We start from the raw sequence: 19,700 nt of genomic DNA, 5'->3' as shown, positions 1-19,700 counted from the left end.
TTAAGGCCTTTTTATTTTGTATATTGTCTTGAATAATTTTTCCATTTATCTCAGTTCATAATGTAGGTTGAACTCCTACTAAAAATAATCACTTGGCTACATTGCTTGTTGTTATTCATTCTGTCTTTTTGTTCTCATTGTGATTTTCTTTCATTAGTTTCAAACAATACTGCAATTGTTGGAGAGGGTATTGAAAGAAATTGATTAAAAAATTTAAAAAAAACTATGTGTATTCTTATTAAAAGATAACAGTAGTGCTGTTAAGAGCATTGTTTCAAAAAAAAAGAAATATTAATTTTAACTATCTATCCCAGCATTTGTTATCCGTTGTGATGCATGTTAGCATCTGGGGCACAAGCAGCACTACTAAGAATTGCTTTATTAAAAGAAATGAAATTCATTATGCTTTTACAACCAGTCTGCGGGGAGCAGAATGAAGGCGATGCTCATAGGACCGATGGGGAGCTTACTCTTTAAGACTTTCAGGATTGGGATCCCCACAGTCCTAGCCTACACAGCTCTGTTTTTCACTATACTCTGAGTTGCTGAACCTTTTACACCATACACATACATCATACCACAAACATTACACAAATTACAATATATACCTTTATACAACAACATAACAATATCTACATTGTTTCTTCTTACACTTACACTCAGTGATGTTTCAACACCTTATGAAACGCAACCATAACCCATGGTGGAAGCTATTGTGCCAATGGGTGGATGGCTCTGTGTAGTGAGTCTTGAATGATGTCCTCTGGGCACCAGAGTGAACCCATTTGTATGAAGCTCTAGCTCCTGTACACGCATGTTCTGCTAGAGTAGTCCGTTATATCGCTGGTATTTGTGGGAACCATATGTCAGTCCCAATCAAACATCCTTCAGTGGTTGTTGGTTTACATGGAAAAAAAAAATCCTGGGAGTTTAAAAAGGCTTTAACCAATCTTGTTAGCCGAAGATCAGATGAATGATAAATAAAAAAGAGATATCTAGTGTGCATTTTCTTGTAGTTAGCTATAAAGAGGAAGATAAATCCTCTCAATTTCTCTGCTTGTTATAAATAAGTGCATTGTAACAGCTTGTGGCTCACTGAAATCCATTAAAACGCTTAGGAGTGGTGTCCTTCTTGGCTGATATTGAACTATCAGGAAAGCTATCATGGTTTTTAGTGTCATCTCTGCAAAGGGTCATGAGAAAGGAGAATGGTGTTGATGTGCCAACATTCTCACTTATCCTAACCTTTTTGACTCCAACTGTTCCTGAGTGAATGAGAATTAGCTATCTATCTGTCTGTGTGCAGCCATATATACCAATACAAGATGCTGCTTTCAGTGCTAGGGTTTTGACCACAACAAAGGTGGTTGCGTGAAGGAACAAGTTTGTGAGCATTGCGGATATACAGGGCATGATGATGACATATGCACTGATGAAAAATGTGTTAATTGTAAAGGTCCAACTCTGCAAGGTCTCAAGACTGCCACCTTTATTAGGAAGAAAAGGCTATATTAAAAATGTGTACCGAGCAGAAAGTGTCTTTTCCTGTAGCTCTTTGACAATAAAGTAAATCCCTCAGCATGATGTCCTGCACATCTTGTTAGTTTCGTCTAAGCTCTCTTTACCAAAGTACAAAAAGAGAGCAAATATTATCTATCTAACATTTGGAAAGCCAAGACAGCCTGCTATTCCTTAACCCACCGGGTTGGTCTAGTGGTGAATGCGTCTTCACAAATCAGCTGATTTGGAAGTCGAGAGTTCCAGCGTTCAAGTCCTAGTAAAGCCAGCTATTTTTACACGGATTTGAATACTAGATCGTGGATACCAGTGTTCTTTGGTGGTTGGGTTTCAATTAACAACACATCTCAGGAATGGTCGAATTGAGAATGTACAAGACTACACTTCATTTACACTCATACATATCATCCTCTGAAATATTATCTAAACGGTAGTTACCGGAGGCTAAATAGGAAAAAGAAAGAAAGAAAAGAAGCCTGCTATTCCTTGGTGGGATGAAGACTGCTGGAGTGCACTAAGGGAGTGTCACAGGGCTTTACGTAATTTCAGTCAAATTTCTATGACTGAATTGCTTAGGCAGTTGTGGCCAAGTGGTTAAGGTGTTTGACTAGAAATCAGACTGAATTCTCTGATTCTACCTTCTGCAATTCAACGGCTGTATGCCGTTGTGTGTTTTGGTGTGCTTAACAGAAATCATGGCCGAATTATGTCAATACCATTTCTTGGACAACTCCATCATCGGATGTGTGGAGAAAAGTTTGGGCCGATTAGATTGGAAAGCAACAACATCCACGTCACTATGCCATTTGATGTGGCAAACACGTTTGGAATTTAAGTCGGTTTCATTTACATTTTCATACTGTCCTGAGTTTATGAGGTATAAGTTGCAGGTAGAAAGTATCTCGTTTGTGATTGGAGATTTGTGAAATGAATTAAACATATCTTTCTCTTTTGATGAGCTATGGTATGCCTTAAATAATTCCTGTAACATTTCTTCCAGAAATGATGATTTTAGGTTCAGCATGATATCATACCTCCTGGATACAGTATTACAATATCTGTGTATTTATAGTAGAAAATTTTCTGATCAGGTTTTACCAGATTCTTGGTCAGAAGCATTGGTGATTCCCATACTGAAACCTGGTAAAGGTAGATTATGCCCCTCAAGTTATCGTCCTATCCCCTTGACCAATGCCCTGTGCAAGTTGATGGAACGAATGGTAAACTGTCATCTAGTGTGATACCTTGAGAGAAACTCCTTAATTGCCCCCAAACAATGCGGTTTTTGGCAAGGTAAATCATCTATCTGTCAATCATATAGTTGCTTTTGAATCTGTCATTCAAAGTGCCTTCCTTCTTTGCCAATGTCTCGTTACTCTATTTTTTGATATGCAAAATGCATATGACACAGCTTGGAAGAGAGAATTCCTATATAAACTGCATGAATGTGGATATACAAGAGAATCTTTGCATTTATTAGGTAATTCACGTAGGTCCTTTTGAGTGAGTTGGAATGACAGTATCTGAAAATTTTACATTATAAAATAGAATACCACATAGTTAATTGTCCTAAGTATTTACCATGTTTTCCAAAGCCATAAATACTATAACAAAGTGCATATGAAAACCTTTTGTGTTCATTATTTGTAGATGACATGTACTTATCTGTTCAGATTCCATGAGTGCCCTACAGGCGATTAGTGATATGTACTAATCTTATTATTTGTGAAATTCAATGTGTTATTTCTCAAATGACACCTTGCATTATACATCAAGAAGTATTATGTGCGAAGGTTATGATTATGGAATATTTTTTAACACCTATCAAAAAAGATCATTAACTTTATAAAATCTCTTGAGGTTTATATCAGCAGCGACAGTTCTAATTTCTTAAGTGAATTAAGCACTGATAATTCCGGTTTGCCCTACTATACTAATATATATTGGTTATCCTCCTCCAAGGTTCTTAAACAATTCTGGGACTTGAAGAAAGAAATATGTCTGTTCTTAGTAAATAAAGATCAGGATACCTGTTTTTGACACAATATGGTTACAAGATTTAGCCTTCATGCTTGATATAACTAAACACATAAGTGATTTCAATTTAAAACTGCTTGGAAAGGAAAGATCAGATCATTACAAACATGTGTGACTAAGTTAAAGTATTCAAATGTTCTATGGGAAAAGCAGTTGAGAAATGAAGATTTAATGCACTTGCCGACATACAATATGAACAAATCAAGTTTATGTGAAAGTGCATTGTATAAAAAATATGCAGAAATAATATTAAGTCTTAGAAATGAATTTGAAACAAGATTTACAGATTTTAAATTATTGGAAAACAAGTTTTCTTTGTTCTCTTCGATTTATTTAATAAATATAGAATTAGTACCTAATCAAATGCAAGTGAAGGTAATTGAGATACAGTATGATTCAGATTTGAAGGCAAAATTCAATGAAGTTTGCATGCCTGAATTTTACAAATATTTACCTGCCAGGTTTGAAAATACTCAAATTTGCATATGAAATTATTTCCACGTTTGGAAGTACTTATCAGTGTGAGCAGTTATTTTCAATTGCGAAAGGAAATAAGTCTCCTATCAGATCCAGAATTACTGATATTCACCTTGGGTCAGTTTTGAAAGTAATCACTGTGAACAAGATTTCTTCCAAAATAGGAAAGATAATAGCAGAGAAGAGTTGTCAAATGTCAGAAAGAAAACATTAATATTATCGTTGTTCTTTTTTTTTGTACTGTACTTTTTGAAATAAACTTACATTTCTATGAAAATTTATTTTGAATTTTTTCTTTTTGTTTTGCAGCCCATATAAACTTCAACATTGTTTATTTGGCTCATGTCAGCCTTTGAGTTTGACACACTTTTAATAGAGGGTTATTTGAACTAGAAAATACAAAAACCCATTTCAATATGGGAGATACAAAAAAAATTAATGCTTGTAGTATTAAGTCCAGCCTCTTTAAGTTTTTATAAATAGGTTTATATTCACTTTGTAATTTGTAAAATTGTAATGTACATTTTTTTTTGTTGAATGACAGAATTTTGACTGCAGTAAAATTTGTGCCCTTAATATATTTTCCTTCATGTTTTATTCCCTTTCTGATAAATTTATTATTTTTTGTTCCTTTTTTAAATTGTTCAAATTAATAGTAACATTATTATACAAAAGATGCTTCTTTTTCCATTAGTATTTGAATAGTTTCCATTTCATCATGTTTTCACAGTATCCATTGACTTATTAGCCAACTTATTAGCTCTATTACAAATTGCTTTAACTTATTAATTTTACTGCTTTAAAAAATGGTTGTTATAATTTTTTTTGTACAGAATTTTTATTCTTCATACCAGTACAATTTATAAAATATTAGTAGAATGTATGGAATGTTGTGTGAGTGGCTGTTTTTTGTCAAGTTCACATCAGTTCACTTATGGGATATTTATATCGTTAAACCTATACCTGTTAGTTAATATTTAACAATGAGTTGTTTTTTCCTTTTAATGTTATTTCGTAAGGTTGGATTTGTGCTGATTTTGTAACATTTTAAAAATTATATATTTTTTTTATAAGAAAATAAATAAGTAATATGAAAATTAATAAGATTAATTTTAGTATAATTTTCAAATTTGTCACTCGAAGAGTTTAATTACTCTATGTCAGTGCTAGGAAAGTTCAGTAACATTGTCACTAATTTTACAGACTCAAACTGATGTGATGATTTTCGGAATAGTGAAAGTTTTGTATCTGTAAAATGCACTGATTTTTTCAAGCCTGTAATATTTGCTTTAAGTGCTAAAGCTTTTTTTAAAATTATTTTTGATGTACTATAAGGCCATTTCAACAGAAACTTTTTCCAGTTTCATTTTTTCAAAAAAGTGTCTGGATACATTTTCCATCAATTTTATTTTTGTTAAACAGATTAGCATACACAAAAAATTAAAGGTGTTAACTTTCCAAACTATTTATTTTAGCAATAGTTTACTTATAAATTGAGGGTTCTTCAACTCCTAGAATATCCAGTTAGTAATATCCAGGAAAACAGAAGATATGAAGGTAGATGCCAGTAAATGATGCCATATTTAATTTTCTGGTTCCTGTAATGAGTGTTCTGTAATAGTGAAACATTTGATTTATTTTTAATTTTCCCTTGAATGGATTGCTTCTTAGTGTTTGAAACTAAGTAAAAGTTACTTATTTTATTTTTCCGTTAAATTTTGTTGTATTAATTGTTTAACTATTCAGGCCAATGGACCAACAAGCATTAAAAAACTCAAATGTACTTATTTTGACTGGCCTTACTCAGACTCCTACAGCCAATCCTGATACAATGCTGGGTGAACTTTGTATGTCTGTAGGTAAGTAATTATTGACAAAATGTACAATTTAAAAATGTTTAATTCTAAGATAATGTGTTTAAGATCAGAGGTTGGTGTTTTTTGTATGCTGTTATAGATATAGGAGTGACTATAGATGTGTGGTGTATGTATGTGATTACAGCTTTACTTTTGTAGTTAAACTAATATGTCTACTTAACCATACATTTATGATGTACTTTTCTTTTGGCACTCGTAATTTGAGTTTGATTATGTGTCTTAAGATTATGGTGAACTGAATATTATGCTTAAAATAAATGCAGAAAAGTCAGACTTACCTCTTGAGTGTATGAGGCCTAATCAAAAAGTAACAAGAATTTTTTAATTATGTGCACACTGCATCTTGTCAAATGAGTTGATATTTTTTTCTGGATATTAGTAGTATTGTCAGTAACATTTGTGCTAATTTTCAGCCAGCTGCTTAGTTTGTGTTTGGCAAGTGAAAAAGCAAAATGTTCTTCACTCTGTTGGATGATTTTTTGTGTGGCAAAATGTCAGATTAGAGAATTTGTTTGAAATTTTGTGCTAAAAATGGAATTAAGTGGAGTGAAGCATTTAATATGTTAGAAGAATGTTTTTGGTGATGATGCTATGTCACAACCATGAGTTTATGAGTGGTAAAACCATGAGTTTATGAGTGGTATGCCTTCTTGGCCTTTCAGGAAGGCCAAGAAGGCATCACAGATGACATGAGGATTGGGCGTCCTAACACATAAGTCATTTATGAGAATGTTGAAAAAGTAAAAAAAATTGTGCGTCCTAATCATAGAATCATCATTAGAGAAGTTGCCAAAGAAATAGGAATTTCATATGGCTCATGCAAAGCAATGTTTAGTAATATCTTGAACATGAAATGGGTGGCAGCCAAATTTGTTCTGAAACTGCAAATTTTCAACAAAAACAGCATTACATAACCATCACTGAACAAAATGCTTACTGATGTCGCTGATGGCTCAGATTTGCTCAAATGCCTCAAAACTGGTGAGACTATATGGATATATGGCTACGATGTTGAGACGAAAGCTAAATCTTCCCATTAGAAGTTTTCTGAGGAGCCAAAACAAAAAAAAAGTATATCAAGACCCATCGGTTTTAAAGGTCGTTCTAACCGTTTTCTTTGACTATAATGGAATTTTCATGAAGGCTTTCTACTTCAAGGTCATACAATCAACAAGAAGTACTACTAGATGTTTTATGCAGTTTGTGTGAGGCAATCCAGAGAAAATGACCTGAATTTTGGAGACAAAACTCGTGAAATTTGCACCATGACAATGCATTGTTGCACACTGCTTTAGTTGGTGAAACATAACACCATTGTGATGGAACAACTACCCTATTCTCCAGACATGGCTCTCTTTGTTGTATTCTTATTTCCCAAACTTAAAAGAATACTGCAGGGACAACGTTTTTCAACAATAGGTGAAATGAAGGCAAAATCGCCAGCCAAGCTCAAGGTGATACCCAAAGAGGTGTTTCACCAGTGTTTTTCAAACTGGTAGCTATATTGGCATAAGTGTATAATATCATAGGGAGGATTACTTTGAAGGGGATGGGATAAACATTGAAAATTGAATAAATACTTTTGGAGAAAAAAATTTATCTTTAACAAATATTAAAAATACTGTTATTTTTGTATCAAACGTTTTTGATAAAAAATGTCCATTTTTTAACAAAAAATGATTATTCAAATTAAAGGTAAGTTGTTAATTAAAGTGATTTTATGAGTTTTTGAAAAGTAAATGAATACTTACCATAAAAATAAAGTGTGTGCATATTTGAGAGATCTGTTAAAGTAGACTGATCGAAATGACTCACTTGGAGGGAAAGAAATTTTTACTTGGACTTTTATTATTGGAAGTGGTAAAAGGGCTTATAATAAATGTAAAAAAGTAAATGTGTGAGCGGGAGTGGTGGAGGATTGAAAAGGGGTGAAAATGGTATTATTGCGATTTCCAGTGAAAGTTGACGTCGAAAAAAGGAAGTATCTAATACAAAAGTTATAGATCATGCAAAAATCAACAACTTTCACAGAAATCACTTTTTAACATAACCTCAAAATTTCTGAGAAAAATGCGAAAAGTCGTTTTTTTTCTTTTTTATATTTCATTTCCCCAAAAATAATTTAATTTTGACGAAACTTTGTGAAGGTATACCTTTTGTGTCTTAAATAACCACACATTGTTTTAGACAAAAAAATCAAGAAGTTTCCAAGATACTCATTTTTTCCGATCTGAAACTTTTTTTAAAAAAAAATTCTTCTTAGAAAAATCATCGTAGAGTTCTACCGGTGCTCATTTTTTTTTTGTTTTGACATATACTTTTATGGTAAAATAGAAGTAATCTATAATTACAATTCAAAAACATGCTTAAAAATGTAAAAAAAAAAGTTGCAACTGAATTTTTCAATAATTGTTGATAGTTTTTCTAAATTAAAAAAAAAATTCAAACTGATTATACCATTCAGTTGTACGGAAAAAAATACAAAAGAAAATGTGTTTCATTGTTTGACCTGAAACTTTATTTTTGTGCAGTATTGCTGCAAACATTCAATTGGAATAATGTGGCTTCAGATAAATAAAAAAATATATATAATAATTTTTTTTAATTTGTTTGTCGTATTATCTATTAGTGCACTTTTTTTTAAATTTTGATGAATTCATAGATGTATAAACAATTTTTTAATTAAATTATTTAAAATTCTGATTTTTGCTTTCAAAATTTTTACAGTGGGTATTTACAATTAAGTAATACTAGGCCAGTCTTGTTATTTTTGGCAACTTTTTAACTTGATCTTCATCGTCTGATCCTTCATTAGACTGGGTTTCTTCCTGACCTTCAAATGTTCCTTCGATATCACTAAATTCCTCGGGTAATTGATTTCCCAGATTCAAGCAAAGACTTCGCTGCTTGATTTCATGTGAAATGTCTTTGGAATCACTGAAATCTTGCAAAATTTTGTCAACACTCAAACAATTGTCCTAACCATGACATTTTGTACATAAATCTGCACATCGCAGTCCATGTTTTCGACACCTGCATATATTACCTTCACAACTGGTTTTCCAGCTGCAAGAGATTGTTTTTAATAAATCTTCAGGTATGACTGAGACTTCTGTGAAGTGAGGCATGAGTATTTTGGAATTATTCGCAATTACTTCTTTCCAGCCCCACTTAGTTGCTGTTATTTTGTTTCCAAGCCACGTTTGAAACTGAAAGTATGCTTTGTAGGAGTGTTGTATAGCTGCTCAAACAGTTGGTAGTAATTTTTCTAATTTAAAAGTAGACTTTGCAGTTAATACTTTATATTGCTGAAATCTCAAATCATACAGAGATAATTTTTCATTAGTGCATTTGTAAATAGATGAAATTAATTTACAACCATTTCGAGCAATGACTTTTGGCTCTGCATTAGTTTGATAAAAAGGCTTTACCAACTCTGTCAATTTGAGAGTTTTAATCAGTGAATTCAATGTTGTTTTTTCCTTTGCCTGCAAAAGCAGATGTTGTGTCACAGTCAGTAAAACAATGTAAAAAACCAACAAAAATGATAATCTTCATACTTAAAAATATTTGACAAATACATTTAGTCATTTACATTGCCTGCACTTGTCTTGAGAAAGTAAATTGTTACATTAGTTGAATTTAATTGATTTAATAGAACTTAAAGATCAATATCTTGGCTAACAACAACAGTTTTTTTAGATTCGGTGACTCCTGTAGCTGCATTTATAACTTTATTTTTTTTTTGGTGATTTCTATTGCTGTATTTAATAATTAGTGAATCTGCATCTTCTTCTGTTTGTTTTAATTGTATATCCTTCAAATATAATGCTTTTAGCAAATCTTTTATTAATTCATTGTTACTTTTATCATTTGCCAAAATTTCTGTAAAAATGTTATTTTTGTGTATGGTTCAATATTAAAAAAAGGAACGCTGAAGAATTTTTTCACCTTAAGGGTTCAGCTGCTTTTGTTGAAGATGAAATTGAGTTTTCATTATCAGCCTCATTGTCTGTATAACCATCAAATACTATACAGTTATTGTCTGCATAATGATGCATACAAAAGACAAATATTTTCTGGTGATTACTTCAATGTTATCATTTTTTTGCCAAATAACTTTGTATAACAGAAATTCACTATCAATAACATGTACAACATTTTCAGTAGTTGGTAAAGCTTCAGTGCTAGTGAACTGATGAAGCAGTTGTGATTTAACATCTTTTCTGAGACCATTTTCTGTAAAATGTGATAGCAGGAACGGAGCTGCACACCCACTCGCCTTGTTTAGATCCTTCAGTACCAAAATTATTTGACTTAGATGTTCATAGTAACACTGTACAAAAATAAAGTTTCAAGTCAAACAATGAAACACAGTTTCTTTTGTATTTTTTTTCCGTAAAATTGAATGGTGTAATCAGTTTTTGAATTTAAAAAAAAATTTAAACAAATTATCAACAATTACTGAACAATTCATTGTTTCAAGCCATTTTTTTTTTTATACATTTTTAAGCATGTTTTTGAATTATGATTATAGATTATTTTTATTTTACCAAAAATGAATGTCAAAACAAAAAAAAAATGAGCACCGGCAGAACTCTACGATGATTTTTCTAAGAAGAATTTTTTTTTTAAATAAGTTTCAGATCGGAAAAAATGAGTATCTTGGAAACTTCTTGATTTTTTTATCTAAAAAAATGTGTGGTTATGTAAGACACAGAAAGGTATACCTTCACCAAGTTCTGTCAAAATTAAATTATTTTTGGGGAAATGAAATATAAAAAAAAAAAACGACTTCGCAATTTTCTCAGAAATTTTGAGGTTATGTTAAAAAGTGATTTCTACGAAAGTTGTTGATTTTTGCATGATCTACAACTTTTGTATTAGATACTTACTTTTTTTGATGTCAACTTTCGCTGGAAATCACAATAATACCATTTTTCACCCCTTTTCAACCCTCCACCATTCCTGCTCCACATTTATTTTTTTTTACATTTATTATAAGTCCCTTTACCATTTCCACTTATAAAAGTCCAGGTAAAAATTTTTCTTTCCCTAAGTGTAATTTGGTTGGACTAAAGGTATTATGTACAAGCATTTTAACTTGTTCAGTCAGTGAGAATAATTAAATTGGTCTTCTTCATTAACCACTAAGGCAAGCAATTTTAGTTCTGTGTAAATTTTTCATTAAGTCATTCAATTCCAGGTGAATACAGGTCTCTGTAAGTTGACAGGGTAATACTCTTGAAAATTTTATTAGACACATAGACAAATTTATGTATTTATTCTAAACTGTTTGGTTGTACAAAATATGATAACTCTTTTGTATCAGATAATATAATATTGTACAATATAACATTAATAATGTACAATGTAATGTACAATAATAGTGGTTATTTATTATGTTTATTTTTCAATCTTGTATTTGTTTACCATTTGCCTTCAATAGTATTTGAAGTTTGTTATTAGAGTTGCCAAGGTCTATTAAATACTTTGGCGTCTATATTAAAAGCATTATATTATTTAATAGCAGCTTGTGAGGAAAGTTGTACAACTCCTAACGCTTGGAAGATTCTCTTACATAAGTTGGTTCAGGTCGGGATGTGAAATCTCATGGAGAAATTTGATTTTGAGTGAGTTGTGATTTTAGTTTTGATATTAATTATAGTTAATGATAATAGATTTGTTATTGTATCTGATACTGCAGTATCACTAGTAGAGTTTCACTTTTTACTGATGAAAAGAATAAATATATTTTTCAATATTTCTTTCTTTAAATGAACAAAAAATACCCAAATTAATGTTTGTTTATTATGTTTGTTATGTTTGTTCTGTTGTAGTTATGACTCTACGCAACAATGGAAGTGTCCTTATTCCTTGCTATCCATCAGGTGTTGTATATGATTTATTTGAATGTCTTTCCACTCACTTGGATAATTCTGCTCTCTCACATATACCAATGTTTTTTATATCACCTGTAGCAGATACATCTTTAGGGTATTCAAATATTTTTGCGGAATGGTAATTAATCTTATCTTTTGATCGTGTACATTTTGTTTTTTCTTATTAATTATATCTTTATTTTGTAACAGACTTATTGCCCCGAAGAATTGTTTTCATTGAGAATATTGCATTTATATATTGGATCTTTAGTAAATTTTTGTTTATCATATTTTTTTTACTACTTTTATAAAAAGTTTACTTATTTATTTATTTTCAACAATAGATGGTAAAGAAGGAAATAGAAGGTAAAGATGAAATCGCAAGCCAAGCTAAAAGTGATACCCAGAGGCTTCTCCAGTGTTTTTCAAACTGGAAGCTACATTGGCATTAGTGTATATCACAGGGGTTCAATAAATTTTTTAGTTTGAAATTTTGATACTTTTAAATGAATAAATAATTATTTTCAGAATAACAAGGTTTTCTTCAGGTACCTCATAAATAGTCAGTACTATTTAAAAAAAGGAAAAGAACTTTTCTTTAAAAATTGTGTCTTAATATGTACTAGTTGAAATTCTGTTTTGTTTTTAGTCATTAGTTATTTTCTTATTATGGAATATAAAAAAATTTTTAATTTTATTTATTTTATTTTTAAAATTGTGTTTTTTGGCTGTGAAAATATATTTTTTTACAAAAACTGAATGGTATTGGTATTCTAATTCTATTTCAAAAATGTAGAGTTGCTAGGTCTGTTAATCAAATTTTTAAATTAATTTTTTTGTCATTAAAATTTAAACAAATCTGTAAGTCGTGAATGATTGAATTGACATACAACAAAAAATAACATAAGTTTGATTTTTAAAATTTACTTGAGTTAATTTGAGGTTAAACCAAGGGTTATGCTTACAATATTTTGATATAATTATTATTTTTTAAATATTTCAGTTATTTTGTAATACATTTTTATTTTATGTTGCAAAACATTTTATGGATAAAAACTTTACTGTTGAAAATAATAGGTTATCACAAGTGAAACAGAGTAAAGTTTACCTTCCTGAAGAACCTTTTCCTCATGCTTATTTAGTGAAAACTGGAAGGTTGAAACATTTTAAACATATTTATGCCGATGGCTTCAGTGCTGATTTCAGACAGGTAAAATTTTGAAGTACTTATTTCAATACTTTTTTTAGCAAAAATTGAATTAGATTTCTATGTGATGTTCTAAACTATTCTTGTGTACAGTCACATTTTCTATAGTGTTTTTTAAATGAATGAGTAGTTGGAAGGTTATGCTTCTTCCTCACCTCATTTACTCTACCTGTCCTAATTATTTCCTTTCTCATACTGCTTGTAGTTAATTATTGGTAGCTGTTATTATTTGTTGTTGCTTTATTCTTGATTTTAAAAAGTCTAGTCACTCCATAAAAAAGTATACATATGTTATCTAATATTAACAACTAATTCTTCATTACTTCAAATCCTACATTTAATAGGTCACTTCAAGAGATATGAGCATTTCTTTGTAATGATGTGTTTTTTAAAATAATAAGAATCTTGTTTGACTTGCACATCATTGTGATTGCTACTATAAAATTGTAACATATGTTCTTAATCTAATTAGATCTGTCATTGTCTTCATGTTTTATTATTTGGTATCTGTGTAAGCGCATACTTTTACATTACATTTTTAAGAAAAATGTCTAAATCCTGATGTATTCTAACTAAAAAGAATTGTTATTCTGTACATACCTATTTAAATGAACTTATACTGAATAAAACTGATGCTACACATAAACAAATTTTGTGGCAAAGTGATAGCAAATTGTGTTTGTTATTGGTGTAAATGGTACAGAGGATTTGTGCTGAATCTGATCAAAGTGCTACATTTGACAATGGAGTGGCATAGGATTTACTTCAATACCACAAGAGAAACATTTTATGAAAACATGTAACTTAAATGTTGTAAATGGATTATAGAACCAGAATTTGCAATTCTCTGTGATGTACATAAATATGAAATTTTTACAATATTTTACATTTCCACTTGGATTATCATAATTGATTTGAGTTTATTTTCTCCCCCTTCCTAGCATTATCAAATGACTCATTGTCATTTGTAGTTGACGTGTTTTGAAGTACCTCCATTCTCAAAACTATTTTAAGGGCTGAATCTTCCTGAGTTGGGATTGTCGAAGAAATACCTATATTAAGCTCTTCCCACTCCCCATTCCTACTGTAATAGCCTCTTCTACTTTTTCCCTCCCGCTCTAATGATTATAAAAAAACTAATCCTTCTGATTCTTTATTCTAACAATTTTATATAAACTTTACATTGGATTGAGTGTTTGTTTGTTCATTACTTACATCCTGTCCTTTTAATTTTAGCATAAATATTTCCATGTTTTCTAGAATATTTAAAAGTTTTCCATCTGCATAACATAGTATTTTCTGGATTTTTATGATTTTATTGGGAATTTTTCCATTCTTAATAAAATGTATAGTGTAATTTGAATCTTTTTTCTCATATGTATGTGACCTTATATGTTCAATAAATTTTGTTTTAAATTTTTGCCCCGTTCGTCCTATATACATCGCGTTACAATCACATTTTATTTGGTATACTGTATTTCTGTTAAAATTGCCATTCTCTTCTATATTATTTCTAAATTTATTCCGATAGAATTATTTGTGATAATGCTATATTTATGCTGTACTTCTTAAAAAAATCCTTTCGTCTATATATTTTTTCCCATGAATGTAAATTTTGTCCTATTTTTTTTTTCTTCTTTTGGGCTATTGTAATTTCTTTTTTCTTTTTTATAAAAGCAGAAAAGGAATAGTTTCCTTATTATTTTTTAAATTTATTTTTAGCTAGTCTTTTTCTGCTTTTCTATGACCTTTGTCTGTGAGTAACTATTTGCTTTATTCTTGATTTTAGTGTAACCTGAAATCATAGAATTTCATTTTCTATGTACTGTTTGTTAAACCAAGTTGGCTATTGTCTTAAGTAATTTCCTAATACTAAATTCAAATTTCTTCACTAAAATAGTCTGGCTGATCAGGTTAAAATTTTCACAATATTTTATATTTCCACTAGGATTATCATAATTGATTTGAGTGCTGTTTTCTCCCCTTCCTACCATTGTCATTCTAACATTTATAATTATTTTTTTTAGCAGCAAAAAATGATTATGAAACGGAGTAATAAGGAAACTATCTCAAAAGGTAAAAAAAGCAGAGACCATTTCATTTCTTTGAGGAAAAAATGTAAAAGCTGTTTATGAAAAGTGCCTTAATGGTTGAAATTATGTAGAAAAGTAGTTTGAGGTATGCTTTTCTGTATAATAATAAAATTATTCTGTTGAAAGTTTGTGTATTTTAATAATAAAATGGTACTTTCTATCTGATTGTGCCTCGTGTATGTGGAGTTACCTATAATCCCAATGTTGTTTGCAATATAGCAGGTGGTCAGGTGATATTTTGTATTATCAAACTGCACTCATTGCTAATGACATTTGGATTTCGGTTTATTGGCCCTTGTAAAACATTACTTTTCTGATACTTTGACCACTCAACTTATGTTCAACCATTTTGACTGAATTATTTCATTATTGAAGCTTTTAGCCGTTCTCCTATCACATCTACTGTCTGACTCCCTTCGCTACATTAAACCCTCTACTCGCTCTTCCATTGCTCAATACCACACCTATGCTATTGAGCATGGTTATTTTCACCAGCTTCACCAACTTTTTGGGAATTCTGTAACTCTTTAGAGCATATAGACTCAGCCTGTCAAAGGCTTGTCTAAAGTCAATAAATAACAAATGTAAACTTATGTTGTGTTCATAGAACTTTTCCATGGTTTGCCGTAGCATGAATATTTTGATCTGTGGTACCTCTACCAGGTCTATTTTTCCGGCTATTCCTTCTGCCAAAGTGCTTAATCTATTTGTTAGGACTCTAGAGAAGATTTCTAGGCTACATCTAACAGAGTAATCCCTCGGTAATTGCTGCAGATCAACTTGTCATCTTTCTTGTACGTTGAGCACACCAATCCTTTCCTCCAGTCTCTTGGCACCTTCTTTTTTCTCCAAATCAACAGAATTAGTCTATGTATTCACTGCCAGTTTCTCTCCACCATACTTCCACATTTCTGCCATCACTGAATCCTCAGAAGTTGTCTTTCTGTTTTTCAATCTCATCACCACTCATTAACCTGTCCAAAGGTGAGCTCTGGCACTTCTTTAGCCATATGGTACTCTGGTACCATTCTTATACTTTCTGGGTATTTTCATTCTGGGAGCATAGCTCTTTAAAGTGTTGAGCCCATCTTTCCATAACCTTCCTTTCCTTTGCTGTTTCTTTTCTTATTTTCTTTGTATTTCTTTTCTTATCCTTACTTTTCCGAAATTAGTCTGGTACCCAGTATTGATTACTGCAATAGCTTTGTAGAACCTTCTTGACTCATTTGCTCTATTGAGTTGTTCTATGGTTTTTAGTTTACTTTTCAGGTACTCTCTTTCCTTTTTATCACTTTATTAGCTGCTCTCCTGGCCTCTTTATATTTTTCTTTTCTCTATTTTGTTTCCCTCTGGATCATCACCATTCTAAGCTGATTCTTCTTTAACACCATCTCTTTATACTCTCCACTCTCCATCAAACCATTCTATATTCCTTCCCATTCTTCTTTTTCCAGTGGTCTCCTCTGCTGCTTCCAACAATGCTTGTTTTGTGGCATCATCCCACATCCTACCCACATCACCTTGTTCTCTTTATTTGCCTCTAAGCATCTTTGAGTTTTTTTTCAGGGCATTCTGATACTCTTACCTCCTTTCCTCATTCATCAATTTCTCTATGGCCCATCTTGATCTTCGTTGTGCTGGTCCTCTATCAGTCATTGACATCTTTTGCAAAATTGCAGCTTTGGCCATAAAATGATCAGTCACAGTTCAGTCCTTGTGCTGTTCATTTTTTATGGAGCTGACATTTCTTTTGGACCCTGCATCTGGTCAGTTTAATTGACTGTGCCAGGTAGTTCCCGGCACTTTCCAGGCACCCATATGGATTTTTTATGTTCAAACATTGTGCTTGCAATTAACAATACTTGCTTCTCTGCTAACTGTGCAAGCATTCTTCCATTCTCATTGTTTTCTTCATGGAGTATGCTTTCTTGATACTTCTGCTAGAAAAGGCTTCTTCCCTATTTTTGCATTAAAATCTAACAACAGCAGCATATCATATTTTGGGATTCCGCTGCACACCCTGGCCAGATTTTCATAGATTTCCTTTTTCCTCTTCTGCCATTTCTTCTGTAGGCACATAGGTTGAAATCATAGTCATATTCTTGAATCCCCCTTTAATTTGTATTTTACATATCTGCTCACAATTACGCTGAAAAGCCAACAGACAGACGTCTTCTCACTTTCACATTTACCATGAAAGCTGTTCTGTACTGCCAGATCTTTCTTCATTTACACTGTAATACAGGCTATAATCCTCTTTGCCCACTTGCCCCTTTTCCCACCTGTTCCTCTCCATCTGACCTCTTGTAGTGCTATTACATCAACATTATACTTCATTTCATCACCTATTTCTATCATTTTCCTTGCTTTCAACATTGTTTGCATCTTCCAGGATGCAATATTTAAAGTATGTTTCTGTTTCCAATTTTGTTTATTTCTGACATGTCAATTTCTGTTATCCATAATTCCAATCCTAATCTGAGGCTCATCATTTGGTTTCAAAGCAGTTTTTTTTTTCAAGGGTGGAGTTGCTAACATTACATCCAACCCCCAACCTGGAAGACCAGTGAATATTCTTCTAAGATTTCCATTTTCCTTGACAGACTGCTTCTTTTCCAGCTTCTAGAGCTCTGTCTACCCTGGATTTTATTCAGGTTATCTCCCTATGGTCATCCGCCCCTTCTGTTGATGGGAAGTCTTTCTCTTCCACCTTCAGGACAGTTGGCCATCTTCACTGGTTTTTGTTTACCCTGGGTATTTTATTTCCCCAGTACCCTCCAACCAAAGTTGGCGAGCATACTCCATCATCATGGGCAGCCCCCAATAGTTGATCCAGCAACAGCCACATGTTGAAAATTCATATAGTAATCTATATTTGCCACTTATTTTGTCATTTCAGTTAGTTTAGTTATGCCTAAATAGTTATTATCTAGTAATAATTGTCTTAGTAATATTGTTACAGCCATGTGTGGTATTTTGTGGCCATCCTAGTCTTCGGTTTGGTGATTCAGTGCATTTTATTGAGTTGTGGAGTTCAAATCCAGCTCATACTGTGATATTTACAGGTAATTAAGTTTTATGTTTCATTGGTGCTTCTATACTGTAATTAACTTTGTATTATGTTACATTTTGATTATACTTTTTATTTTGTTATTAATTTTATCAGTTTCATTTCTACAACTGTATTCATTTTGTTATTAATTTTATCAGTTTCATTTCTACAACTGTATTCATTTTGTTAATCTAATTTTAAGAATTTTTTATTTATATTTACTCTACTTAAAAGAGTAATTATATAATATAAAATATAAATAATTTTATATTTTCAGAGCCTGATTTTCCATACTTGGAAGCATTAGCTCCATTTCAGCCACTAGCAATGAAGGCAGTACATTGTCCAATTGATACAAGTTTGAATTTTACACAGGCCAATAAATTAATAAGAGATTTAAAGCCTGGTACCCTGGTGCTACCAGAATGTTATACACAGCCTCCAGCAGCTTATCCCAACAGACTTGACCTCGTTGTACAGCAGGTAAATATCACATTATCTTAATTAAAAAAGTAATTAATAAAGAAATATGCTGTTAAAAATATAATGGACACCTCTTGCTATACAAAATTTTAGACTCATTTTGATTAAAAACTATATTAAAAAAGCTAACACCCTATTTTAACAAATTTCATCAGTAGTTATTGAGTTATTGTTTATTTGTTTTTTTTTAAATTTGACAGGGTGTGGCTGAATGATCTGATGATTGTAGTTATCATTGTGTTGGCATAACTGTCAATGTGAAGCACTAATCATACCATTTTAGTTGCCATCATGTGTTGGTCAGGTGAACATCATGCGTTTGTGATTGAGGCTGTTTTAAAAATAATTCCATTATCACTACATAGTGTTTATTTCAAAGACATATTAGTTTTAATCGAAACGCATCTGTACGCAGTAGAAATACAATATTACTGTGGGTAAAAAACTTTTGAAACACATTGCTTTAAAAATGAAATGAATCAGATAAAAACACAATGTGAGAGAGCCTGAAAACATTGATGCTGTAGGATTAGCTGTAATGCAGTTTCCAAACTGCTTAGTGTACTGCCATCTTGTAATGCCTAGTGCAGCAGCAAGACATGCTGCTGCACTAGGCATTTCTGATTGAAGTGAAAGAAGAATTCTCCATGACAACTTTCATTTCCACTCCTAAAAGATGATGTTAGTGCAGGAACTCAGTGTAAATGACTGGGCATCTCATAAAGCAGCATGCAAGATTATCCTTGAAAGTGTCCACCACGATGCCATTATTCTTTTAAGTGACGAAGCACATTTTGAATAAACATATATCAATAAAAAGAATTATCATTACTAGGCTGTCAGTAACCCGCAAGAACTTAACCAACGATCACTTCATAGTCAGTATGTTACAGTGTGGTATGTAGTTGCAAAATTTGGCATAATAGGCCTATATTTTTTTGAGGAGGCAAATCACAGCATAACAATAATGCTCATTGGTATATAACAATGTTGCATGACCTTTTTGTTACCAAAACAAGCTTTTCTATCACCAACTAACAGGCTTGGTGATGGAAATTTGGTTCCAACAGGATG

General features: G+C 31.7%; 1 protein-coding gene across 1 annotated transcript in view; it reads left to right on the top strand.

Annotated features, from left to right (window-relative positions):
• The window catches only part of IntS9 (integrator complex subunit 9), a 53,291-nt gene that overhangs the window by 15,890 nt on the left and 17,701 nt on the right, over window positions 1-19,700 (top strand). Inside the window, exons 6-10 of the mRNA XM_075369793.1 lie at window positions 5,779-5,891; window positions 11,750-11,930; window positions 12,869-13,001; window positions 18,054-18,156; window positions 18,421-18,626. Of these exons, the coding sequence (XP_075225908.1) occupies window positions 5,779-5,891; window positions 11,750-11,930; window positions 12,869-13,001; window positions 18,054-18,156; window positions 18,421-18,626 (736 nt within the window). The remainder of the gene's footprint in view (window positions 1-5,778; window positions 5,892-11,749; window positions 11,931-12,868; window positions 13,002-18,053; window positions 18,157-18,420; window positions 18,627-19,700) is intronic.

Source organism: Lycorma delicatula, chromosome 1 (assembly GCF_047948215.1).
Source record: "Lycorma delicatula isolate Av1 chromosome 1, ASM4794821v1, whole genome shotgun sequence".
Classification (NCBI taxonomy): domain Eukaryota; kingdom Metazoa; phylum Arthropoda; class Insecta; order Hemiptera; family Fulgoridae; genus Lycorma; species Lycorma delicatula.
The sequence above is the reverse complement of the archived record's forward strand: the minus strand, read 5'-3'. Positions and strand labels throughout refer to the sequence as shown.